This window comes from Ipomoea nil, unplaced genomic scaffold (genome assembly GCF_001879475.1).
Source record: "Ipomoea nil cultivar Tokyo-kokei standard unplaced genomic scaffold, Asagao_1.1 scaffold0268, whole genome shotgun sequence".
Classification (NCBI taxonomy): Eukaryota; Viridiplantae; Streptophyta; class Magnoliopsida; order Solanales; family Convolvulaceae; genus Ipomoea; species Ipomoea nil.
In genome coordinates, this window is record NW_017616696.1 from 2,173,153 (window position 1) to 2,198,715 (window position 25,563).

The 25,563-nt window shown below is 44.1% G+C and overlaps 2 protein-coding genes and 2 long non-coding RNA genes across 5 annotated transcripts; 2 read left to right on the forward strand and 2 right to left on the reverse strand.

Moving 5' to 3' along the window:
• Positions 1-329: 329 nt before the first annotated feature.
• On the reverse strand, positions 330-11,096 carry LOC109151224. Its single transcript, XR_002049268.1, has 3 exons — positions 11,086-11,096; positions 10,282-10,284; positions 330-434 (listed from the first exon to the last, which is right to left on the reverse strand). It is a non-coding gene; the product is annotated as an uncharacterized LOC109151224 (long non-coding RNA).
• Positions 11,097-14,703: 3,607 nt separating this feature from the next.
• LOC109151206 (basic leucine zipper 23-like) lies at positions 14,704-15,848 on the forward strand. 2 transcript variants are annotated; one of them, XM_019299139.1, is made up of 3 exons: positions 14,704-14,774; positions 15,125-15,630; positions 15,670-15,848. In XM_019299139.1, exons 2-3 carry the CDS (start codon positions 15,135-15,137, stop codon positions 15,744-15,746), a joined length of 573 nt encoding a protein of 190 aa, XP_019154684.1. In that variant the 5' UTR covers positions 14,704-14,774; positions 15,125-15,134; the 3' UTR covers positions 15,747-15,848. The 2 variants fall into 2 exon arrangements, with proteins under 2 accessions (XP_019154684.1, XP_019154676.1); XM_019299131.1 differs by lacking the exon at positions 14,704-14,774 and having other exon boundaries at positions 14,963-15,630.
• Positions 15,849-20,577: 4,729 nt separating this feature from the next.
• LOC109151199 (cytokinin dehydrogenase 6-like) lies at positions 20,578-22,952 on the reverse strand. Its single transcript, XM_019299119.1, has 5 exons — positions 22,272-22,952; positions 21,866-21,993; positions 21,530-21,790; positions 21,167-21,429; positions 20,578-21,075 (listed from the first exon to the last, which is right to left on the reverse strand). The coding sequence occupies exons 1-5, from the start codon at positions 22,882-22,884 to the stop codon at positions 20,754-20,756; spliced, it is 1,587 nt and encodes a 528-aa protein (XP_019154664.1). The 5' UTR covers positions 22,885-22,952; the 3' UTR covers positions 20,578-20,753.
• Positions 22,953-23,391: 439 nt separating this feature from the next.
• On the forward strand, positions 23,392-24,119 carry LOC109151220. Its single transcript, XR_002049267.1, has 2 exons — positions 23,392-23,759; positions 23,876-24,119. It is a non-coding gene; the product is annotated as an uncharacterized LOC109151220 (long non-coding RNA).
• Positions 24,120-25,563: the final 1,444 nt, after the last annotated feature.

Here is a 25,563-nt window from a genome sequence, read left to right on the forward strand (position 1 = left end):
CAATGAAACAAGAATCACTTGATTGGAATACCTTGATCTTTTGCTCCACTTTTACCTTGATTTGCCCAAATGATCAAAACCATTGATCTGAAAGCATCATTCTTTGGCTCTCTTAGAAATATTTTATCCATTTTCTTAGCTTCATATTAGCTCCCATCATCTTTGTCCACTTTGCATACAAATTTGCCATTGGATTGCTCTTTTTTTTTTTTTTTTTTTTTTTTTTTCATACAAAGCTTTCCAACTCCTTACTTCTTGTGGACGAGTGTTCCTAAGATAAAAATAACAAAAAATAGTCATTATCCACATGAAGTTTAATTTGGAATGATTCACGAATAAAATAATTTAAATAAGAGGTGAAAATGTGGACAATAAAACACTTATCCCCCTCTCCACAACTGTTGCGCCACCCATAAGCTGATTATTGGCCAATTCTTGGACCAATGGGTGGACACTAGGCATAGCTCTCATAGGGTTAGGGTTAATTCTAATTGTGCGACATTTACTCCGAAAACTTATGTGTCAGTTGGATCTCTCATTTATCCCAATCGAGAAACTGACCCGAGAATAGGACTATGATGAAAAATTTTAAATTATTCATGTAAGTGCACGAATTAATTGTAATATAGCATGCGACAAGTAAGGGTGAAGTCACAAGGAATTAATGCAATGAAATAAATAAATTTGAAAATAATTAATTCAATAATTTAAAGTGTTGAAAACCAAATATCAATCCAAATGAATTTAAACAAAAGAAATTGCAGGAAGAAAACAAAGGTATAGTAGGAGGTTAATAAATTCACCATGAAACAAGACAACAACGTAACTAACAATGGAATAAAGAATACGAACATGAATTTAATAATAAAAACAAAGCATTCCGATATATTTCGTAAGTGAACTAAAATAACAAGGGCATGAAGTTGGCCGGTTGGGTTGATTATAGGAACACATACTTTTCGTTGCAATTTCCACAAAATGACGCCAATGATGATTTTTAATAAATTGATCCCACCATAAAACTAGGTTGATATTAGGAACTTGGGTTGAAAAATAATACTTCATCAGTCACATTTTACCTATTCTATTACTATTTATTGATCATTGGTCAAACCAATTCTTTCTTCATTGCTTATTTTCTTTAATAATTTTAATTATTTTTAATTTTTAAAATTTATTTTTGTATTTAATAATAATTTTAATGTAGTTTTTTATTATATAAATTTTATACACTAATACTGAACTAAATATTGTGAAAAATTAAACTAAAAAATTTTAGTCAAACCTCGTTAATTGAACCAGTTGGAAGTGACCACCCCCCCTCCCCTCGCCACCATCTTTTATACTATTAGAGCATTCCCAAAAGGAGATTGTTCTTGGATTTTCAAACAGTAAAAAAACTAGGTGAAGAGGTTCTTAACAAATGTGGAGGAGAGATTTTGGAGAGTTTCTTCCTCCTGCAAGAATGGAGGTTTTGTCAAAAAAAAGTTAATAATAAAATTGTGAGACGCGTGTTTCACTGTCTGGGAGGTTGGGACGATCAATTGAAATTCATTTTATTATTCTTTTTTCTTTTTGCTTTTAAAAGCTGGCCAACGGCCAGTTTTTTTTTTTTTTTTTTTTTAAATTATTTATTTAGTTTTTCATGTTGAATTTTATTATTAAATTTCCATGTGATAAAATTATAATTTAAAAAAAATTCTAAATATTTATAATTTTAAATTTATTTTAATTTTGATATGTATAATTTAAATATAATAAAAATATTAATTTTTATAATGATAATAAATAAAAAAATAATTAAAATATAGTAGTGGTAAAATGATGGGTCCACAAAATGTTGAGAAAAAACTTAAAATTAATGGGAAGAAGAGTTTTTGTGATTGAGTGAGATAGTGGATGATGAGGTGAATGTTGAGCCCCATCAAAATCTGAGAAAAAATCTCTAACTACTGAGGATGTTCTTATGGAGAGCCGTGATCACGGGAGACCAATAGACCATGGTAGTCAACAAACCACAACCACACACATACCCCATCAATCGTCAATTTCACTGCCAACCTGCCATGTAGCTTAGGAATCCAAAAATCCACCCCTCCCCCGTTCTGGTTTGATCGAGACTCAAGAGGTCCGAGGGACCAAGACAGACCAATCGAATGACTGAAGGGGGCGAGATCCAAATGACGCTAAGTCGTTGTGACCAAAACTAGTTGCTAGCGGTCTGCCACCCCTGGTCGCACTAGCAATTGAGGTCATGGGTGCATGCCAGATATCAAACCACCCCCCTCCTCTTTGTGTTTTTTTTTTTCCCTCTTATGTTGCATTTTTGCAGGGCTAATAACGCCCTTTCCAGTTTTTACACTTTGATATCCTATAGTTCTATACTTTATGCTCTTCTTCACTTTAGACTCCATCTCTTCAATATTTACATTCTAACCCCTCTCAACTCTATTTCTTAATCCAATTTAGACCCAAAAAAATGACAAATTATTGTGTGGACCACGAATATCATGTACATTTTTAATATATTAAAAGTACGCAAATTATATCATGCACCAAGGTGCACAATGCATTGTGCGCCTTAAAATTTATGTATATTATGTTAAAAGTTTATGTGTATTATGTTAAGAGTTTATATATATTATGTTAAGAGTTCATGTGTATTATGTATATATGTTAGATTATATGTATTATGTTAGGAGATTACGTATATTTTACTATACATTTATGTACATACGAAACGTGGGGATTTTAGGGCTGGTAGGGAATATCCCGACCGACATAGCTTCACCACGACCGAGGAGCCTTTTGTCCTTTTCTCTGTCTTTGCAGGTAACAGGTCGGGCTCCTTGAGAAGAACCTGGTCGGGAACCGACCGGGAGTCGCCCGAGCAATGGTGTCAACCCCGAGCGGTAGTCCTTCGGCGAGAGAGCTGACTAAAGACACGTGGCGGCTCTCTACGACGACAGACAGGGCACCCGGGAGGAGGACACGTGGAGGCTACGTGGAGAGCATGCCGAACGGCTGGAATCTTGTCTCCGGCACAGCGGCTATAAATACCCACAGTAGCTACAGTGTAGGGGACTTTTGGACGATCGATAGGTTGTAACTAGAGATTCCCGACCGCAGTCAGTCGGTACTCAGAGCAACCAAGTAGATTGTACTTAGGGCCTCTACCTTGATCAATAAAGACTTACTTGCTTTACTTGGTCTTGTGTTCTTTATATTGCTTACGTAGAATTAGCAGTATCATTTTGGCGCCGTCTGTGGGGAACCCGTGCAAGAAAGCTACGTTTCGACGAGCACCCGGTCTCTTCACCAATCATGTATCCGTGGGCACGCAACAACTTTGCTGATGACCAGGCGGATGCGGCGAGCTCATCCGATCACCATGCTACCCAACAGCAAGGTCAAACGGTCGACCTCAACCTCAACCTCTCGCCACCGCATCCATCGAATGCATACCCGGCTGCCCACCAGCCGGTGCAGTACATCCAACCAGGGTACCAGCAGCCCGGTCAGCAATATCAGCAACCGATGCCTCAGATGGTCTACCCCGGTCAGTATCCATACCCGGTCCCACCCCAACCATACGGGTATTGGCCAGGCCAGCCGGTATATTACACACCACCGGTCGGTTACGCGCCGTACACACCTGCGTACACGGCTCCAGCCGCCGCCCCTCCAGTATACCCGGCCGCTCAGGTAGAGCCGCAGCATCAGCCCACTTCCCGGGCTCGACGCTCGGCTCGTTCGCGGTTGGGGTCGGGGGGTGCTGTTGCGATGGAGGCGTCGCAGGTCCAGCAAGAAGAGGAAGCTCCTGCCCGAGCGGAGGATCCTGAGGAAGTTGCCCGAGCGGTAGCTTTTGACCGTCTTCGACCGGAGATGCGGCAGAGACTGGGACCCCAAGATCCAGATCGCCGGTTAGAAGACGCGCAGATGCAGGAAGCCAGCCAGGAGGCTTCGTCTGGGCACAGCGGGTCGAGATCTCACCGACGGCGACGCGCTCGGGATACAGCCCAAGCCGCCCAAGCCGCCGAGCTCAACGAAACCCGAGGACTGCTCTACAACCTCCAGGCTGAAGTTGCGCAGCTCAGGAGTGCGTATCCTACAGCACCCCCGGCCGACCGATCGACCCTACACCAGACGCCTTTCACAGCAGCGGTAATGGCCCAGCCTTACCCGCTCGACTTAAAGGTCTCGGGAGAGAAGAGTTACGACGGTCGGACAGATCCTGAGGCTCACGTGAATGATTTTTTCAGCAATATGATGCTGAAGGGCGTTTCAGACGCCGTGATGTGCAGGGCCTTCTACTCAACCCTCACCGGTCGGGCGGCAGAATGGTTCCGAACCCTGCCCCCGGGGTCGATCGACAAATTTGAGACCCTGGCGATCAAGTTTGTACGGAAGTTCATTACTTCCAAAGTGGTGAGGAAGTCTTATATGTACCTCGAAAAGGCCAAGCAGCTCGAAGGGGAAAGCTTGTCCGACTTCCTCATCAAGTGGAAGGCAGCGGTCGGGGAGGTTGAGCCCATGGATGATGCGACCGCCACTCACATGCTTCACATCTCCCTCCGGGCGGGGTATCTGTACCAGGATTTCATCCTCCACCCCCCGACCACGTATGAGGAGGCCCTCCGAAGGGTCACTGATTATGCTAACGCAGGCGAGGCGAATGCCGTCAAGCGTTCGCAGGAGGACGGTTCTTCCTCCCGTAAACCGGCCGGCCGGGCGGAACGTCGATCGGGAGATGACAATCCCCGACCCCGCACCAGGCATGGCGAGTTTACGGCCTTGAACCGATCCGCAGCGGAGGCCATGCAATATGCCCAGTCCTGCAACCTCATCAAACTCCCCCATCCCGATCGAGACGGCCCTGATAAGAGTAAGCACTGTGCTTACCATCGATGCGCCGGGCATGATACCGAGGAGTGTACCCACTTGCGCCAATTGTTGGAAGATTTGCTCAATCTGGGAAAATTGGACAAGTGCGTAGGGAAGAGAGAGGATAGCAAGAGAAGTACCGATCGGAGGGATCACAGGCGATCCCACCACCGCTCTGATCGGTCGGGTCAGGACCGAAGAGACGATCGAAGGGACGATCGTCACGATGACCGACGGGACCTTGACCCCCCATCTGGCAGCCGACCATCCGGCAAGCCCACCATCCACGTCATATTTGGCGGGCTAGAAGATGCATCTCGATCGAGGACGAACTGCCCGGTCGCGATCGTAGATTCTCGGGAGACCGGGAAAAGACAGAGGATGGAACCCATAACCTTCACCCTTGAGGACCAACCTAGCAGCAACGACCACGGCATGGAGGCGCTGGTGGTCACGATCGATGTCAAGGGGACGGATGTCCAAAGGGTTATGGTGGACACGGGCAGCAGTGTGAACGTCCTTTACTTGGACGTCTTCGAGAAGCTGGGCTTCGACAGGAAGGAGCTGACTCCGGTCGGTGTACCACTGTCGGGATTTACCGGGGCCTTGATCTACCCCGAGGGAAAGATAACGCTCCCCGTAGAGATCGGCACGCCTCCAAAGTCGATCAAGACGGAGCTGGAGTTTGTTGTGGTCAACCTCCATTGTGTCCACAACATAATCTTGGGCCGACCCGCCATTATGAAGATCGGTGGGATAATTTCTATGCCCCACCTGTGCATGAAATTCCCCACCCCCAATGGGGTCGGTGTGGTCCGTGGCGATGTCCAGTCCGCCCGGAAGTGCTACACCCGAGCGGTCAACAGACGCGATTCCGGTCCGTCTTCCCGGGTGAATACTATAGCCAAAGAGGAGGCTAAAGAACGGAAGGAGCAACCCGAACCTTCCGAAGAGATAGAAGAAGTTCCCCTATCCGAGGACCGCCCGGATAGGAAGATTAAAATTGGCCGGGCCCTCACCCCTAGGCTCCGAGCAGAGGTTCTGGGCATACTCCGGGAGTATGCTGATATTTTTGCATGGGGACCCGAGGACATGCCCGGGATCGATCGATCGGTCATTTGCCACAAGCTAGCCGTCGATCCCGCAGCCAAGCCGGTCGTGCAGAAGACACGACACTTATCTTCCGATCGCCGCGAGTTTGTCAGAGAAGAGGTCAAGAAAATGGCGGCGATCGAGCACATCCGTCCGGTCATTTACCCCGAGTGGGTGGCCAATATCGTTCTTGTTCCAAAGCCCCCAGCTTGGAGGATGTGCATAGATTTCACGGACCTCAACAAGGCCTGTCCGCTCGACCCGTATCCACTACCGAGCATTCACCAGATGGTCGACGAGACGGCCGGGGCCGAGTTGATGAGCTTTATGGATGCCTTCAAGGGATATCACCAAATAATGATGCACCATGAAGACGAGAGCAAGACAGCCTTCGTAACCCCGGACGGGCTGTATTGCTATCGAGTGATGCCGTTCGGCCTCCGGAATGCAGGAGCGACCTACCAAAGGATGGTCAATATGCTCTTCGCCGATCTATTGGGCCGGACGATGGAGGCTTATATTGATGATATGCTGGTCAAGAGTCGGGACCGATCCGACCACACTCGAGACCTCCGGGAGTGCTTCCAAATCATGAGGAAGTACCAGTTGCGGCTGAACCCGACCAAGTGCACATTCGCGGTTCAGACCGGCAAGTTCCTCGGCTACATGATGACCAAGAGAGGAATTGAGCCCAACCCGGCCAAAGTTAAAGCGATTCTGGACATGCAACCACCTTCTACCGTTCGGGAGGTCCAACAATTGACCGGTCGGTTGGCAGCCCTTAGCCGGTTCCTCTCCAAGTTAGCCGAGCGCGCTTTACCCTTCTTCAAGGTATTGCGAAAAGTTAATGGATTCATCTGGGACGAAGAATGCCGAGTGGCTTTTGACGAGCTGAAGGAGTACCTCATGTCACCGATTGTGCTCTCAAAGCCCGAGTTCGGAGAAGAGCTAGACGTGTACCTCGCCGTCTCCGATCGTGCAGTAAGCGCAGTATTGTGCCGAACCGATCCGGAAGGGGTCCAGCGACCGGTGTACTATGTAAGCCACGCGCTACATGGTCCCGAGCTCCGGTACTCCCGGCTAGAGAAGGTCGTCTATGCCTTGTATATAGCCGCGAAGAAGCTAGCTCCCTATTTCCAAGGTCGAGCGATCCGCGTTTTGACCGATCAGCCGATCGGACCAGTCCTCCGAACCGCTTCATCGTCAGGTCGCCTAGTTAAGTGGGCGTTAATGCTGACCCAGTACGCGATCGAATACCGACCGAGACCAGCAATCAAAGGTCAGGCTCTGGCAGATTTCTTGGTCGAGTGCACCGCCCGGGATACCCGACCCCCGAGGTTGAGGATCCCGAGGCCGAGTGGTGGACGCTAGCTACTGACGGGTCAAGTAGCAAAAAAGGAGCAGGAGGAGGAGTAGTAGTCACGAGCCCAGAAGGATTCAAAGTCTATTTTGCTCTCATGTACCAGTTCCACCCGACCAACAACGAAGCCGAATATGAGGCGTTCGTAAATGGCTTGCAATGCGCTCGGGACTTGGGGGCTGAATACATCCGAGCCCAGACAGATTCTGCGCTCGTGGTCGGGCAAGTTCTCGGAGATTATGAAGTCAATGGTGAGCGTTTGTAGTTGTACCGAGACCTCGCCATGGAGAAGCTTGCACAGTTCCGGGGGTACACCGTCCGACATATACCCCGATTGGATAACGCCGATGCGGATATCTTGTCCAAATTAGCCCAAGATGCCCCGGAACACATGTCGAAGATAGCTCGAATCTTGGTGATCCCCAAACACAGTATCCATCGCCTGCCGGTCAATCCGATCCAACCGGTGGAAGATAGTTGGATCACCGATCTGAAGGAATACCTCGAGCACGGTCGACTCCCAGACGACCCGCAACGTGCTCGAAAAGCCAAGCTGAGAGCCCCGAGGTTCCAAGTCGTGAGCGGTCGTCTCTATCGGCGATCGTATGGGGGCCCCCTTATGCGTTGCTTGACCGCATTCGAGGCCGAGTTAGTCATGAAGGAGCTGCACTCGGGAATCTGCTCCTCACATCAAGGAGGTCGATCCCTGGCCCGTCGTATCATGCTGATCGGGTACTATTGGCCGTCCCTCCAGCTAGACTGTGAAAAGTTAGCTCGGGAATGTGAGACGTGCCAACTGTACGCCCGGATGCCTGGGCGACCGGCAACCTTCTACCAGCCAGTCACGACCGCAGTCCCTTTCGCTAGGTGGGGGGTAGATATCTTGGGCCCCTTTCCTCAACTGTCCGGTCGGAGAAGGTTCGTGATCGTCGCCGTTGATTACTTCTCTAAGTGGATAGAAGCCGAGCCCTTAGCCACGATCACATCTCAGCAGTGTGCTCGGTTCCTTTGGCGCAATGTCGTTTCCCGTTTTGGCGTACCCGTACATCTCATCAGCGATAACGGTCGCCAATTCGTAAGCCGGTACTTTCAGAATTTCTTGGCCACGATCGGGACGACTCATGTCCGGTCGTCGGTCGCTTACCCGCAGGGAAATGGACAAGTGGAGAATGCTAACCGGACGATATTGGAAGGTCTGAAAAAGAAGTTACGCTCGGCCGGTCGTAGTTGGGCCGATGAGTTGCCATATGTCTTATGGACTTATCGGACGACCCCGAGGGAGGCTACTTTGGAGACCCCTTTCGCCCTGGTTTACGGAGCTGAAGCCCGACTGCCGATCGAGGCTTGGATCCCGACCGATCGAGAGAGAACCTACAACGCGGAGGACAATGAACACGCCATGGCTGTGGATCTCGACGCGGTCGAAGAAAAAAGAGAGCTAGCCGCTCGGCGTATGGCCGAGTACCAGAAGCGCGTCAAGAGCTCGAAGGACGTTCGGGTTAACCCTCGTTATTTCCAAGTCGGAGATTATGTCTTACGACGAAGGGAGGCCAGTCAACCTTTAGAAGGGGGAAAGCTAGCTCAGAACTGGGAAGGGCCGTACATCATCAACGCTGTCATCCGGCCGGGAACATACCGACTAGAGACAACGACGGGTCGGCTAATAAAGGGGACTTGGAATTCCGAGCACCTCGTTCTTTTTAGGCATTAGCCTATTTTTTGTATTTTTAGACGAAGTGGGGGCTGGACCTGCGAGTTAGTCCCGGTCGTCATGTTTATGTAAATTCTATGGTTGTAAAATTAGTTCAACCGCCTGCGAGCGGGAAAGTTTAATGTATATACGATCGATGATTGCTCGACCGTTTGTATGCGGCGGCACAATCGGTTATTTTCTCTCACCTTCGTCATAAGCAGATCAGTTCAACATTCAATCGACCGGATGAAGACTGTCGACCGGTCAAAACGCGCTCCACATAGGCGGACACTCAAGTCACGCCACCGATCGGGGAAGCCAGGAGCTCTCAGTATCATTCCCCGATCCGTCCAACTTCTGTCCACTATCGCACCCACTCGTGCCTCGAGCGCACAATAGTGTGGGGGCTGGGATAAGGAAGTAAGGTATAAGGCCCGTCGCTCGGTTACATTCCGACCGTAGAGGCTTGAAAATTTTTCGTCAAGGCCTAAGAACCGGGTAATCCCGCTCAGGTTGGCCAATTTGACGGCGAGTACTTACGGGCCCGTCGCTCGGTTATACTCCGACCGTAGGGGCTTACGCATCTTCACCATTCTCGGCAAAGGCCTCGAGATCGGGTAAACCCGGTCGTATGGCCAAGGTGACGTCGAAATCTCAAAGCTCCGATCGGGCCGTTGGGCCATAGGATCGGGTCTCGAACAAGTCGAGCTATGCAAGACCGGGCCGTAAGGCCGCAAGGTCGAGCATTAAGGATCGACATTTCTACGTTATTTAAAAGGAAAAGTACGAAAGGGAAGACGAGCGGCGTAACTTAAGCAAAGTAACTTTTCATTCATAAAAAAGATGCCCGGTACAACTCGGGACCGGGCTCCCGACTAAGGTCTCTTACAAAAAGAAGAAAAGAAGCCTAAATCTACTTCTTCGCCTCCTGAGCGCTGGTGGTCGCCTCTTTCCCGCTCGAGGCAGCCGCCGACGAAGCCCCAGGCTCGGTTGCCTTGGCTTTCGGGGTCGGGGTAAAGGGTGAGGGACCGGGATCTGCCACGTCCGGGGGTAAGGCCGACAAGACCAGTTGGAGATCATCGGCGTCGAGGGCCTCCTCCAACCGCTTGCGGGTGCGTTCAAGCATTTTCTGCTTCCCGGCCGTAAAGGCCCATTTCCCGAACGAGACGATCAACTCGTTCCCGACCTCGTCTCCTCGGGCTGCTGTTAGGAAGGCCGTGCCCAGCTCCTTGTCCTTGAAGGCTGCCCGCACCAGCTCGCTCGGGTTCTCGAGCTGCGCCTTCAGCTCCCTGGCCTCCTCAATCGCCCGGCTGGCGACCTTCTCGGCCAGCACCCGCTCCTCGTCACCCTTCTTCAGGGCCTTCTGCGTCTTCTCCAGCTCGGCCTGGAGTTCCTTGATCTCCTTCAGACGACGAGCGGCCGTCTTCTTGTGGTGATCAGCCTCCTCGGCCAGCATAGCTTGACCCTGAAGAAGTTGGGTCGCCAGGGAGATCTGCAACACAAAGAGGGGTATTCAAAATTAGCCCGATCAAAGATACTAGGGCAATAAAAAATTAACAGTTGGGACTTACCTCAGCAAGATCGTAGCCGATCCGCTCAGCAACCTGGGTCGGGGTCATCTTCCCCAGGTCCGCTCGGGCTGGCGCGGCATTGCCGATCCGTGCCAGAACGGATGCAGGCTCCCTTTCCCGCCCGGCCGAAGGGGTCGGGCTGTGCTGTTCACGGCGGCGCTTCAGGCTGCCCACCTCGGTCGCGCCCTGGTCGGCGACCTTCTCCTTGCCCCGGGCGACCTCCACCCGAGTGATCAGAACGTCGGAGGGCTCGACGATGAAGCCCTCGCCCGTCGTCACGGTCGAGGCGCTCAGTGGTCGGCCGGAGGGGATCTCCTTCTCCCCGGATGGTTTGGTCTTCGCCTTCTTCTTGCCGCCAAGAGAGATCTTGGCGGGCGGGGGAAGGGGGGCATCCTCATCACCGAACTCGGCCATTGCTGCAAACAAACAAAGAAGAAAACCCAAGTTAGTGCGATCGTAATATAAGAGTTTAGCTCGGGATAAACGGCTCGGGTTAGACCTTTCTTCCTTCGCCTCGAGGGCTTGGCGACCGTTACGCCCATCGGCACGGGCAGGTACTTCTCCCTTAGCTCGTAGGTCGGGGGCGGGAGCTGGGCTGCTTCCAGACTCTCGGCCGTCCGGAAGATGGTGTATTCGTGCACCTCGCTCGAAATCCGGCCGACCGTGTCCCTCAGCGCTTGCGTCTCGACCGGCACCACTTGCTTTCTGAAGTGGCTGCTCCAAGTGCGGTCGACCGGGAGGATCCAGGGGTCGTATTTGATGGAGAAAATTCTGTTCTTCCACCCCTTGTTGTTCCCGGGCAGGCCTTTGATGGAGCACATATCCGCTCGGGACTGCAGCATCAGGAACCCACCCCCGTAGCGGCCCGGGAGAACCTTGATCTGGTAGATGAAGTTGAACAACTCCATCGTGCACTCGGCCTCGTGTCGAGCACATATCTGCGGGAAGCAGGCAAGGATCCGGTGGGAGTTCGGGCAGATCTGTGCCGGGACAACCCGGTAGTATGCCAGGAAGGCGTTCAGGAGCGGGGTAAAGGGAATGGCGATCGGGGCCATCAGGGAGTCGTAGTGCATCCCGATCCACTTGCCCCGATGTCGGTCGATAACATTCCCCAACCGCCGGCTCGTGTCGAATTCTGCCCGACCCCGGAGTATTTCAGCAATCCGGGCCGCTTCGCCCTTGGTCAGCAGGCTCGTTTCTTGCTCGACACTCTCGCTGTTCAAGAACTCGAGCTCGACGGCTGGTGTGGCCGGCCCGGCCGGGTCTTCTTCGGTCTGCTCGGGGGTATTTTCTCGATCACCCCCTCGAGGAGCAGCCTCCGGGTGGTCCCCAACCACCCGGGTAGGCGTTTCCCTAACGCCCTCGGTTGGAGGACCCCGCCCGCTTGACGTGGTCCTCTCTTCTTCTTCTTCGCTGGAGCTCCCCGATCCGCTCGAACTTGAGCTTGACGATCCAGAGGAGCTTGATGCATTGTCTCGCTCGGCGGCTTGCTCGGGGGCTGGCGTCGCTCGGGGACTGGCGTCCGGGGTGTAGGACATAATGTCCACCTCCTCGTCGCTGATGTGCTCGACCTCCTCGTCGTAATCAGCAATCGAGGCGTTTTGACTGTCTGAGTCCGTCATATCGATCTACCTAAAGGTCGGTCGGAGTTAGTAGGGACTTGAGACGTCCGGGACAGTTAGTTGACCTAGCAGTTCTACCTATAAATGAGAGCCTAAAGTAAAGAGGAGGGTTAGGAGCTTACCGATTGGAGGAAGATTGAAGTTTGAAGCTTGAAAGTTGAAGTTTGCTTGTTCGACTGCCTTGCTAAGCTGCTCTGCTCGGGACTCTCTGAGGGTACCGACTGATGCGAAAGAGTGAGGAAAGTTCAAATGAGGGCCTCAAGGGCCTATTTATAGGGGGGCCTTTAGGCGGGAAATGGGTCAACTTGCCTGACGCGACCCGCGCTGAATCCGAGGCGACGGATGGGATCGCCGAGGCCGGCAGGGGCCGACACGTGGCGTAGAAGGGAATGACAGCTGGCAGGTCGGCTTGGTGGCTGACGGTTGGGCTTCTTCATCCCGTCCCGTTTTTTCCCGACTGATCAAAAAGGCCCGGGCTGGGGGGCTCTTGGTAGGGAATATCCCGACCGACATAGCTTCACCACGACCGAGGAGCCTTTTGTCCTTTTCTCTGTCTTTGCAGGTAACAGGTCGGGCTCCTTGAGAAGAACCCGGTCGGGAACCGACCGGGAGTCGCCCGAGCAATGGTGTCAACCCCGAGCGGTAGTCCTTCGGCGAGAGAGCTGACTAAAGACACGTGGCGGCTCTCTACGACGACAGACAGGGCACCCGGGAGGAGGACACGTGGAGGCTACGTGGAGAGCATGCCGAACGGCTGGAATCTTGTCTCCGGCACAGCGGCTATAAATACCCACAGTAGCTACAGTGTAGGGGACTTTTGGACGATCGATAGGTTGTAACTAGAGATTCCCGACCGCAGTCAGTCGGTACTCAGAGCAACCAAGTAGATTGTACTTAGGGCCTCTACCTTGATCAATAAAGACTTACTTGCTTTACTTGGTCTTGTGTTCTTTATATTGCTTACGTAGAATTAGCAGTATCAAGGGCGAACAAATGCATTGTGCGCCCTGGTGCACCATATAACAATTGTTAAAAGTAAAGTATTTGTGTACCGAATGTACATTATTTGATATATAAAATAATATATTTTCAGTATTCAAATAATGTACTTTTAAAAAATGTACTTTACGTATACAAATAATGAACTTTAGTATATTAAAAAGAGTTCTACTACATATACTCTCAATTCTACTCCTTCACATTTCATGACAGGCAAATAAAGATTGATTATTTTCATCATGTGGGTTCCAAAGAATGTGTCTACATCAAGAATTTGTGAGAGGAAATAAAAGTTAAGAGTAAGAAATGAGGGTGGATGTAGTATTTTTCTTATTAAAAATGTACATTTTATTTATGGTTCATACAATTTTGTGGACCATGGTCCATATGATAATGATTGGCATAAAATATCCATGAGCTCCTTTTATTGCCTAAACCCAATTCACTCTCGTATTTCTACTCTTTGACCCCAATTGTCATTGGTATCAAGCCCATAGCTCCATTAAAATTCTTGTTTATGTACAACCTCAGACCGGAATTTAAGTTAAAAAAAAAAAAAAATGATGGCAGCTGTTTGCAGAAGAGAGAAAAGAAACACTACAAAATGGGAATGAAGTAGGCAATGTTTTTGAGATTTCCATTCCGATGCTGTAATTCTAAAAATCAGGAAAAAAAAAAAAAGAAGCATTGTAATGGAAGTCATTCTCATATGCAGCAAACCAAACGCCCCCTAGTTGTTCCTGAGTCAGAAATTTACAAGGTTACTATTTCCATAGTCCAATTGGAGTTGATATATATATATATATATATATATATATATATATATATATATATATATATATATATATATATATATATATATATAGACTCAGGTTCCCGTGCGGGTGAATGCTTCTCGTGCGGTTGTGCAGTTATTAATGTGCGTGAGATTTGTACTCAATGTGCGTGAGTGTTGTATCTAATGTGCCTGAGATTTGTACTTAATGTGCGTGTAAAATGCAGCAGAAAAGTGGAAACCTACAGGATAGTTTCTTCGCTAGCTTTGTTCTCGGATGGGTTATCACAAATGGTGCTGGTATTGCTTCTTACCCAATGATGATGACATCTGGTGAAGCCGTCAAGTACAAGAGCTCTCTCGATGCTTTTGCTCAGATTCTTAAGAATGAAGGTGTGAAAAGGGTGCTGGTGCAAACATTTTATCATGACTATATGGGTGCTTCTCTTTTCAGTAGCATAGCTCAGATTCTTAAAAATGAAGGTGCGAAAAGGGTGCTGGTGCAAACATATATTTTATCATGACTATATGGGTAGCATAGTTATATGGTGATTTTCTGTTCTGCTTCTTTCTGAGTTCGTAATTCTGAACTATTCACGCACATTAAGCACAAATCTCACGCATATTAAGCACAACACTCAGTTGGTCTATATATATATATATATATATATATATATATATATATATATATTCTGCAATTGGTCATTATTAGCTGATTAGTTAGCAGAGACAGCGGAGAGATTTGTGGCCAGTCATGCAAAGCAAAAGATCAGATCAGGTAAACCCCCTCAGTTGCTTTCATCTGCAGATCAGAAGAATCCCTTCTATGAATGACAAAAACAAAGAGAAGGAAACAAGAGAAAGATCGAGCAAGCGTTTTCTTGTTTTCCCACTTTAATTTTGATTCTCTCCCCCACTTCAGTAAGGTTTATAAGCACCAAATATTCCCCCCTTGGGACTTTGTTCAAAAAGTTGCTACCTTTTAGCTTTTCTTGATTGAATAGAGTGATTTTGTGTTGTAAAGTTTAGTGGGATTGGGAATCAATATAAATTATTTACCCACTGTGAAAATATTCCCTTCTTTTCATTAAAAGGAAACTTGCTGATTCTTTGAACTCCGGTTAGCAGGTTTTGTGAAATGGAGGTCTCAGATCATTTTCTGGTTCTGAATTCATCTGATTCATCTAGTAATAATGTTAAAGTTCAGCCATCACTATCTGTTGGTTCAGTTCTTGATGGGATGTTGAGAAATAATGCCCAAACTTATACTCACACCCACACCCATATCTATCCTAATTCCCAGAGTGATGGTGAGCCAAGAAGAAGGGCTTCTGGGAATCGAGAAGCGGTTAGGAAGTATCGAGAGAAGAAGAAGGCTCACACGGCTTACTTAGAGGAGGAAGTGAGGAAATTGAGAGCTGTGAATGAGCAGATGGTTAAGAAAGTAGAGAGGCAGGTGGTTCTTGAGGCAGAGGTCATGAGGCTTAGAGCTCTATTGCTGAAACTTAGAGACAAGATTGATAGCGAGTCGGGGGCGGGGCATAGTGGTTTTCCCTTCCAAAAACACTGCGATCCCGCCACTCCTTTCGAGCAAGGGGATTGCGCGGTCCAATCTAGTGGCAAGGGGCCGGGCAATGCGGTTGCACTGCGAGAATGACTTGCAAGCCACTAAGCTGGCTTGATGATGGTTAAGAAAGTAGAGAGGTTTAGAGGTCTATTGGTGAAACTTAGAGACAAGATTGATAGCTAGTTTATGTATTGGCACCAAGAATATGGATATATATATGTAGGGTACTTGTACATATTTGTGGAAGGAAATCACATGTTGTAGCTAGATCAGATATATACATTATACTTCTGGCAACTACTCAGAGCAAATGCCTGTCATGTTTATTGTGTAATAGCACAGTGTTTTCTTTGATGCAACTCTTTTCATGTGTATTCATCAAGCTTTGTAAATTAGTACTTACAAGTGAATATATATAAACCCAGAGAATGTACTTATTGTGTTACATATCAGTCAGATGATCCCTGTCTTTTTGTTTGAATATAAATATTAGAGTTGTCAGGACAACCCCAACGAAGCTCATCAAGTTGTTGGCTTAGTAACTACAAGGCTCCAAATTCGACTCTTGTTGGGAGTAGCGCCTAGTGGCTTTCTTCGTTAAAATTGCCTGATATTGGAAGAACATCATTTAAGATAGTCATGATTGTCTATCCAAAATTAAAAAATTTAAATTTTTTTGATAGTCATGACTGTCATTTAGGACAATCGTGGTTGTCGTCGTACAGCCATAACTGCTCGTGAAAGAAGACAACTATCACTGTCAGACAACTATCACTGTCTCACCAGACATTATTCATGGTTGTCTAAAAAAATTTGAATTTTTTTAGACAACTATGATCGTCATTTAGGACATACGTGGTTGTCGTCAAACAACCGCATGTTGTCTATGTATTAAAAATTTAGAAAAAAACAAAAACAATAAGTAAAAAAATATTTTAAAAAAATAAAAATTGAGACATGTGTCAGCTCGAGAAGAACCAAAAGTAAATAAATATTTTTTTCTGAAGAGGTTCAATTGCATTATTCATTGACTGAAAGAGCTAATTTGACATTTTTTTTCCCATGTGATGCAAGTACCTATTTGAATACTGTGGCAAAACGTAAAAAATAATTGTGATGTTACATGAAAAATTTAATTTTTTTTAAAAAATTAATAATTGTTATATGCTATTGAAATTATTGATCTATAATTTTTTTTTAAAAAAATTTACAAGATTAGTTATAATTATTTGAGTATTAGTTAGATATTTATACACACACACAAAAAAAAATTGAAATTATATTTTATATTTATTTTCTTAACACGGTGGATATATGTTCAAATATTATAATTATTTATGAATACCGAGAAATAAAAGAGATATCTAATTACAAATAATTTTATAATTGATGGAATTAATTGACTCGAGTATATAATTATGTATGGATCAACTAGCTCGTGTAAAATATAAAGAATAAAAAGCAAACAATTGCATGGTATTGTGTTGGTACTAGATGGAATAGAGTCAGAGTATTACAAGTAGATTGTAAGAATGAGACATGATATGTGTTGTAGGGAAATTGAACATGTTTGTCTAACTTAGATATAAGCTATTTATACAAAGTAAATAACAACCAATTAGTGCTAAATTCGTGGAGGACCACGAGACTAAGTCCAAGACCATGTGGTGAGCCATGAAACTAAGTCAAGGCCCAAAGACGGGCTTCGATTCTTCTTATATTGTTCGGGTTATGCACTCCAGACCCCGAGTCTCTATTATTGGGTCGTTTCTAATATCTCCATCAATAATATATTTAGTGATTTTTTATTTGTATTTTAGGTATAAAATCGATATTCCTTTCCTTTCTTCTTTTTCATTAAAAAGTCAGGTAAAAGACACAAGGAAATTTTTGGGTAAAAGATGGGATGAGAAGTGTAAACGTGAAAACTTGAATTGTATATATATATTCAAAGTATATCAATTATAATGAAGTAAGTGGTACAATCCCTGGATAAGAAAAGTCATATGATTCTCTACTATAAGTATGTTGAATCGTCCTAGTTCGTTGATGAAGGGCCTCCGGAGTTAAGTAGCATGGTCTTGGATGAATGAGCTCATATGTAGCTTGATCTTCAAAAAAGGGTTTCCGATGATCTTTAATTTCAAAGAAGGGCTTCCGGTACACATATGACGTAATTTCAAAGAAGGGCTTCCGGTACTCATATGACGTGTTCCTGACAAGATCTGGCAGAGTTTTGATATGCAGATCTTCAGAGCTCATTTTCCTCCAAAATGAAACCACTATTTATAGTGGTGAGGGTAGGAAAACTCTAACAACCTTTATCCTTTTGGATAATTCTCAAATTTAATTTAATTATTTGGATTAAATATGAGAAATGTATCGGGACACCATCACGTCCAGGTTCATGATTCCAACCAATTTCAAATAATATTCAATTATCCAAAATTCTTCCAAATTATATTCCACATATAATTTTGATGGGCCAAACCAAGTCAAAACCCGTCAATTAAGCAGCCCAATTAATCCAAATAGCATGATCCAACTCCATTAAATATTCCTTCAATTTAAGATAGCAATCCAATAGACAATTACCCTTAATTAAATAATTAAACCAATTAATTATTTATTGGACCATTTAATTAACTCAAATAAATAAATATTTTCTAATTAATCCAATTAAAATAATTAATTTAATAACCAATTATCCATTAAGATTTAATAATACACAAATTAACTCATTTAAATTTTCAATGCTTACAAGAAAGAACAAATAATTTTATCCAGATGAAATATTTTTTATATAGAAAAATCTCATTATAGAAAATACATCGTAAATTTTATAAGAAATTACTACCGAGTCACATATACTTTTTACAAAAAGTGTGCCAAAATTACTTGTTAGGGGATTGTGTGATTTCTTATGTACACCGTGCTCAAAGCGCACTATAAATTGTTAAGCTTTTGTAGTTATATCACAAAATCGACAAACATCAGTGGTCGTTAGTATGCATTCTTATAAAGTTTTGTTCTTCTAAACGTAATTTTTAACAAATTCAGCTTTAGAATTGAAAAAACAAAAGCGGTACTTCCTTTTAGAAACAAAAATCTTTCTTCTTCTTCTTTGCAAATTGCAATTGTTCTTCATAATCTGCTCAAGAATGATCTTTTTCCCTCTTTTAAACACTCGAAAGAAGAACTGGATGTTTTTAGGATTCACAATATAGTTTATGTAATATGTCTCAAAAACAATCACAATTGACATTTTGTAAAAAATTGTATATGTAGCCTTTCGAATTGCCCAATAGTTGTGCTGATTTTGTCTAACGTTTGGATAGGGTTAAGGCTGTAAAGAGAGAGCTTCTTTGCATATATTTGTTTTTGAAGGAATATCAAAAACAGTCTTGAAGGATAGGGTTAAGAAAATTCAAATACTTTCTTGAGTAATTATTCAGCATATGCATTTTCTTCTCTCAAAATGTTGAATCCCTAACTCCAAGGCCTTCCACACCCCGATTCGATAGAGTATTTGAGAGAATGTAAATTGGAGTGACTCAATGGCTCAACAGATAGGGTCAAATGTCGGTGTGCACAAGAGATCTGTTCATTTTAAGCAAATGTCGGTGCGTACAAGAGATCTGTCCATTTTAGGCATAATTCCTATACTACCCTCCACACCCCGATCCAATAGAGTATTTTAGAGAATGTAAATTAGAGTGACTCAATAACTCAGCAGATATGGTCAAATGTCGGTGTGCACGAGAGATCTGCCCATTTTAGGCATAATTCTTATATTACCACCCCCAGGTTCAAACCTTGGTCTCTTCTCTCAAATACAGTTTAATGAACTATTGAGCTAAACTCGTGAGGGCTCATCAGATGCATTGGTGATTAGCCAGCCATTACAGATTTGCTCTGTGGCTGCTCATATTTCATTGACTTAAAAACTATTCTCTACTAGGGTTCTGTTTGATATTTGTTAAACCTACTTTATGAAGCTTCTTTTCATGAATAGTCATGTTACTAATAACCTATTATGTATTCATGCTAGCCAACCATCTTATTGTGGGAATGGATTTTTGTGAAGAAAGCCATGGTTTTCAACGTTGTGCTTGTTTTGGAATCTTCAACAGGTGCAACTTTTACATGTCCTTTGGCCATGCTCTTTAGCTGCTCATATTTCATTGACTACTGTATTGTTCTTGATTAGGGCCTTCTTTTTATATGGAGTACTAGTTAAAGTTACTTTCCTTTTTGAAACTTTGGTTCATGAATTGTCATGTTAATGCGTTACCTATTTTGTATTCATGCTAGCCACCTAGTACTGAAGAAAAATATCTCTCTTTTTTTCAATGAATGTGTGGAAGTTTGTGTGTTTTGTGACCATGTTTTTGGAAGAATCACTTATGTTTAGAAGAAAGGTTCTGGAGTGAATATAGAGGTGCTCACTTGGATCTTCCTTTATTTGAGCAAATGTTTAACTTTGGCATAGCTTAACTTGCTTCTGTTATTTTAAATATCTCATCGTCATATATAAATGTTTCTTTCGGTTTTCTAATATTCCATTATTCTCATTAGTAGTCCTTGTTTGGTCTCTATTTTTACCATTTTTGTGTTCAAAAGTGGGCTACTCGTGGTCCCTCAATTATGTGACGTTAAGCACTGTTATTGACATCATTGCTTTCTTGATGGTGGCTAACTTTGCATATTTGAGTGGCTAACAGCGGAGGATAAAGTTAGCCACAACTTTTCTTTCAATTTGTTTCGTACTTAGTTATCGACCAATAGTTCCTTTGTCACGGATACCATCCAAATTTAATGGCACTATTAACAAAAGAATTAAAAGTGGTTAACTTTGTATTGTTGGGGGATTATAGATAGCTACTTTTACAATTAAGAGGTTGAAGTTTTGAAGTGGATAAAAAGATATGGACCATAAGAGGAATATGTGCATTATCATAGGCTAGTCATAAAAGATAGGGAATATGGTACCCTCTAGTTATCACAAAGCATCAGTCAAGAACTTAAAATATGTAATTTACTTTTCACTTGGATATTTGGTATATATTTTCTTTTTGGGGATACTATTTTCCAGTATCTTCTGCAAAATGACATCTAATAATTTTCTTCTGATGAGCTAAGGAACTGCAAGGTCATTTGTGTTCGGTAATTACTTAAAGGCAGCATGTGTCATAAAACTGATATTGCTTTTCGAAAAATTCCTTGACCAGGAGCAAGTATAGCTAATGGATCGTAAGTTGATTTTCTCTGCACAAAGACTTCCCAGCGTGGACCAAAGTGGGCCCGCCACTGCTCCTGTGTCTTGTAATGAGGGAGATATTGCTTTACCCCAAGATGCGCATCCTCGCAGAAATCAAGAATCCTTTGGTTTTGAGTTAATATATGAGCTAAGCTGTCGGTTCCTGTGGATGTGGGATTTGCTTGTGATAGGAAGGCCACCAGGTAAAAGATATCTTCTTCTGGAGGAACAAATGAAGTCCTGTTATCCCACCTAAAAAAAAAAGATGAAAAAAAATGTACTGTGAACGATGTTACAGGGTTGTTAAATCTTGAGTAAAGGATATATTTTGTAAGATTATTACTTTGACTTGTTTACTGGATAGACGAGAACAGGGCCATTGCTCGTATCTCGTAGAATATTGCCAAAGACTTCTGAAGCAAAAGATTGTATCTTGCTTCTAGGAACTAGAAGGTTGAGCCACGGGTGAGGGAGATCCCACAATCCGTTTTCTCTCAGTTTTTTCTCTGATGCATGAACTCGGTCCAAGAATTCGACATAAGAAACTTCTGACATAAACAGAGTTGATGGTACGTAGCTCAATTGGGATAATAAGCTCTCGATTTCCTGGAAATGTCAATTTAAGAATCAGTTTAGAGTATATCCCTGAAACCTGGAGTAAATAAGAATAATACTCTCTTACAAGATGCGATGTGCTTTGCCTTACCTTGCTTACTGACTCTGCATTATTGGGATCGAAATTTTTTGTCAATTCGAGACAAAATAGTGTTCTTCCGTCTGATACAAATTGTTTTGCTTGAACTGGGTCTTTCGGGTCGAAGGATGCTCTCCAGTTATTCAGCAGTCCTGACCTGTTTTTAATCACCAACCCTTCTATGTAATCAAATGTGTTTTCTGCAGATATTAGGCGCTCCTGATCTCTGGAAAATGTGAAGAAATCTGAGTAGAGTACTCTTATCCATTTCACCTGTTAACAATCGAAGATAATCTTAGAAATCTGTTACAGGGCTCGAGTTCGTTTATTATGTATATGCTCGTTTACCATCTTTGGCGCTGGCTCCAGAGAGATTCTTGCTCTAGTTATTATCCCAAACTGCCCGAGTCCTCCCAGCACTCCATGGAAGAGGTCAGCATTCTGTTCTTCTGAACACGTTACAACTTCTCCTTTCCCTGCAATCAGTTTAGGCCGTGTTACAGATATTTGGTTGTTGCCCATTGATTGGCACTACTGAAAATTATGGAATTTCCGACCACCTGAAAGTGATCTTAAATCAAGTCGAAAGCCTTGTTCCGATCACTTTTGGTATCCGAAAAAACCTTTATTGCTATTTCCGACCACTTTTTGCTTTCGTCTTGATTTAAGATCACTTTCAAGTGGTCGGAAATTCCATAATTTCCAGCAGTGTGGTGTCTCTGTTATGCAGTGTATATTAGCGTCTTATACATACCTGTAACGACCTCGAGCTGATGGACGTTACTGATTTGGGGGCCATGTCGAAATGCCTGCCCGCTGATCCCTGCATTGGACAAAGTCCCGCCAACTGTAAGATGTAGGTAATCCGTCCAAGATTTCGGAGCTAATCCATATTTCAGGGTCTCATGCAACACGTTTATCCACAATTCCCCAGCCGGGACATCCACGTAGGGGAAGCGTCCTTCGTGAACACGCATGTTGTCACCTCCACGGAGCGACTCCATGTTGATTATGATTCCTTGGTGTGCTTGCGCCTGACCTTGGAGCGAGTGGCCATGGCCCCTAGCTGCAACTGTTAGTTCTGAACCTGGCCCCGTTTGCCAAACGTGCTTTATGGTTGTGGAAATATCAGCGACGGACTTGGGGTGTAAAACTGCCAAAGGGAGGAGACGATATCGGTTGCCGAAATCTCTGGCGGCAAATTCGTTGTTCTCGAAGCTGAAATGGCCGTGGAGCTGAAGCGCCTTCAGCGAAGACGGGACACTGGAGAAACAGAGGTCGAGTTTTATAGTTATGCAGCTTAGTAACAAGATTGTTACGAAGAGAGTGTTCTTTTGTTTGGTAAGACAGATTGGAAGGTATCTCATTGTGTTTTTCTGTTTTTGTTTTTTTTTTTTTTTTTTTTTTTTGCTTTTCCCCGTTAAATTCTTCCAGAGAGTTTTTGGCAAGGCAAAGGCGGAAACTTTCTGTTGTTTTTCAGGCTCAAAGTAAAAGAAAAAGTAGAGGCGAGAACGGGGAAGGGTGAAGAGTCGAGGAGGAAATTTAAAGGGAGATTTGGGTGGGAGAGTCAACCGATCTTCAACCTTCAATCTTCAATGGTAAGCATTCCGTATGAAGACTTGCTACTTTTGGTGGGATAGTCTGAGAAATATTTTTAGTTCCCTTTTTTCTGCTTCTTTAATTTATAGGAACACAACATCACATATGCCAAGTTGAAGGCCCCAAAAAAAAAAAAAAAAGTCACAACAAAGATTTCCCAAATCTTTTCACTTTCACTTACAGTTGATTCCATATTTTCACCTTTTTTAAAATATTTTTTCCATTAAAAACAAAACCATCGTAATCTTTACTCAATTACTATGTTGAGGATTAGCTTTGCCATTATAGGAAAGGTAACAGTTGTGCATGGCTCGGTGGTTTCTTTAGTTTGTTACTTTGAGGATATGAGTTTGGTAAGTTTTGATTCAAAACATATCGTATCTAAATTCAGATCTATGAAAGCGACGGGTGGACCGGGGGGTGCAGGCATGGTATTTGGGGGTCCATATGACACGTGAAATTGGAATAAATGTGTTGTTATTGAGGGAAGATCTATAGACTATAGCTGTTGGTTGGGACCTGCATAATAGCTAGGGCCGAAAGTCGGAGAAAACAATGAAAGAAAGAGTCTTTTGTTTTGCCAGTATGCTGCCATTGCCAGAGTCAGTCTTCATGACCTAGCACCCAACAAATCGACAACCAGGTCGGAATCATGGTTTTGTTTTGTTTTTCAAACACTCCCCCCCCCCCCCCCCCCCCGCCTTAGCTTCAACGTTGTACTATGATGTTTTTGTTTTTGTTTTTGTTTTTGTTTTACAGATAGATAATCGAGTGTTGTGTGGCTGCTTTATATCTTGAGATTGGCCATGGAATCCAAACCGGGCAATATAATAAGAATTTGTGTGCCTGCTTTTATGCAGACATGTTTGCTTTTCTGAACTTGGATGAGTAAGGGGGGGTTAGATTCATAGATATTCTCAGACTCTTTTGATGTGGGTGATCATCTTGTCTTTGAAAGATGGATGGAATAATGTTTATTGTCTTTATCATCATATTTTATCTTGAACATTAAAGCTAGAGAGAGAGAGAGAGAGTCCAGTCATCTATGGAGAATGGAGATCATTCTAATCTCATCTCATTTCTTTCTTCATCATCCACCAATTCACTCTCTCTTCATCTTTTTTATCTCTGGTAAAATATGTCCTTTTCATTTGGGCAAATAGTATGTGTGTAAAAGATCACCACTTTCTTGATTATTTAATGTAGTCAAAACTATTGTTTTTCACCAGATGTGGAGCTCTTCTAACACGTATTGTTTTATGCTTTTATTGACAATTATGTATCCCAACAATAATACTAACGTTAGTGCCATATGGCGCAGTGGCAAAGGGCGAACCTGATCGCGCTGCCCCTGTGAGGTTATGAGTTTGATTCCCTTGAGCTGATGGTTGCGCTTATAATGGGGCGTTACCCAAAATAATACGGAGTACTAACGTTAGTATCTACGAGGATCATCCTTGAACACAATTTTGAATATATATTCAATTGTAAATGGATAATAAGTACCATCTAGCTAGTATACTATTTTTTTTAAGAGTAAATATCTAAAATGGTCCCTCGACTATAGCTAAATTCACAAATTGGTTCCTGACTTTCAATTTTAACCAATTAAGTCATTAATTTTGTAATTTTAACACGATTTGGTTCTCCGTCTATTTGACCTTTTGTTGACTGTGATTTTTGAGGATATATATGTAATTTCATGGTCCATCGTCAATTTTTTAAGGTTCCGATTGCATTTTCAGACTGCATTGTTACATTTGAATCCGCCGCCGAAAGCAATCTACCAAATCCTGTCGTCTTTCTTCATCCTCCCTTTTGATTCAATGTAGTTGAGTTCGTACCAGAGTGAAGAAGACAACGTGTTTTCGAACCGGTGCAGCGTCATCCTGGAGACCTCTATGTGCTCCGGTGAAGTGCTCTGGTGAGAGCTGCGGGTTCTTCTGGAGATCGTCGATGACGGCGCGGGCGCCGGCGTTAATGCAGAAGTGTTCGAAGGACCAAATCGTGTTAAAGTTGCAAAGTTAAGGACTTAATTGGTTAAAATTGAAAGTCGAGAACCAATTTGTGAATTTAGCTATAGTTGAGGGACCATTTTGGGTATTTACTCTTTTTTTAATTGTTGTTCTCAAAAGGTTGAATCCCCAATCCAAGGGCCCTACGCCCTGACTTGACAGAGTATCTGCGAGGATGTAAATCATGGTAATTCAGTTGAACACAAAGGCTAAAACTTTGCTTACTGCACACAAAGAGTCCCTCTTACTTTGAGAGATTGCTCCCACACTGTCGCTAGTGACAATTCTGGGTCTCAAATTTTACTCTTTTGACCAACTGAGCTGCCCATGCGAGCATTATTTTTTAATTGTACTCAGTACTTATGATTCCGGTGTCAATCAATCCTTTAGAAAAACTCTATTTAATATTATCTCATAACAACATGAGCTCAT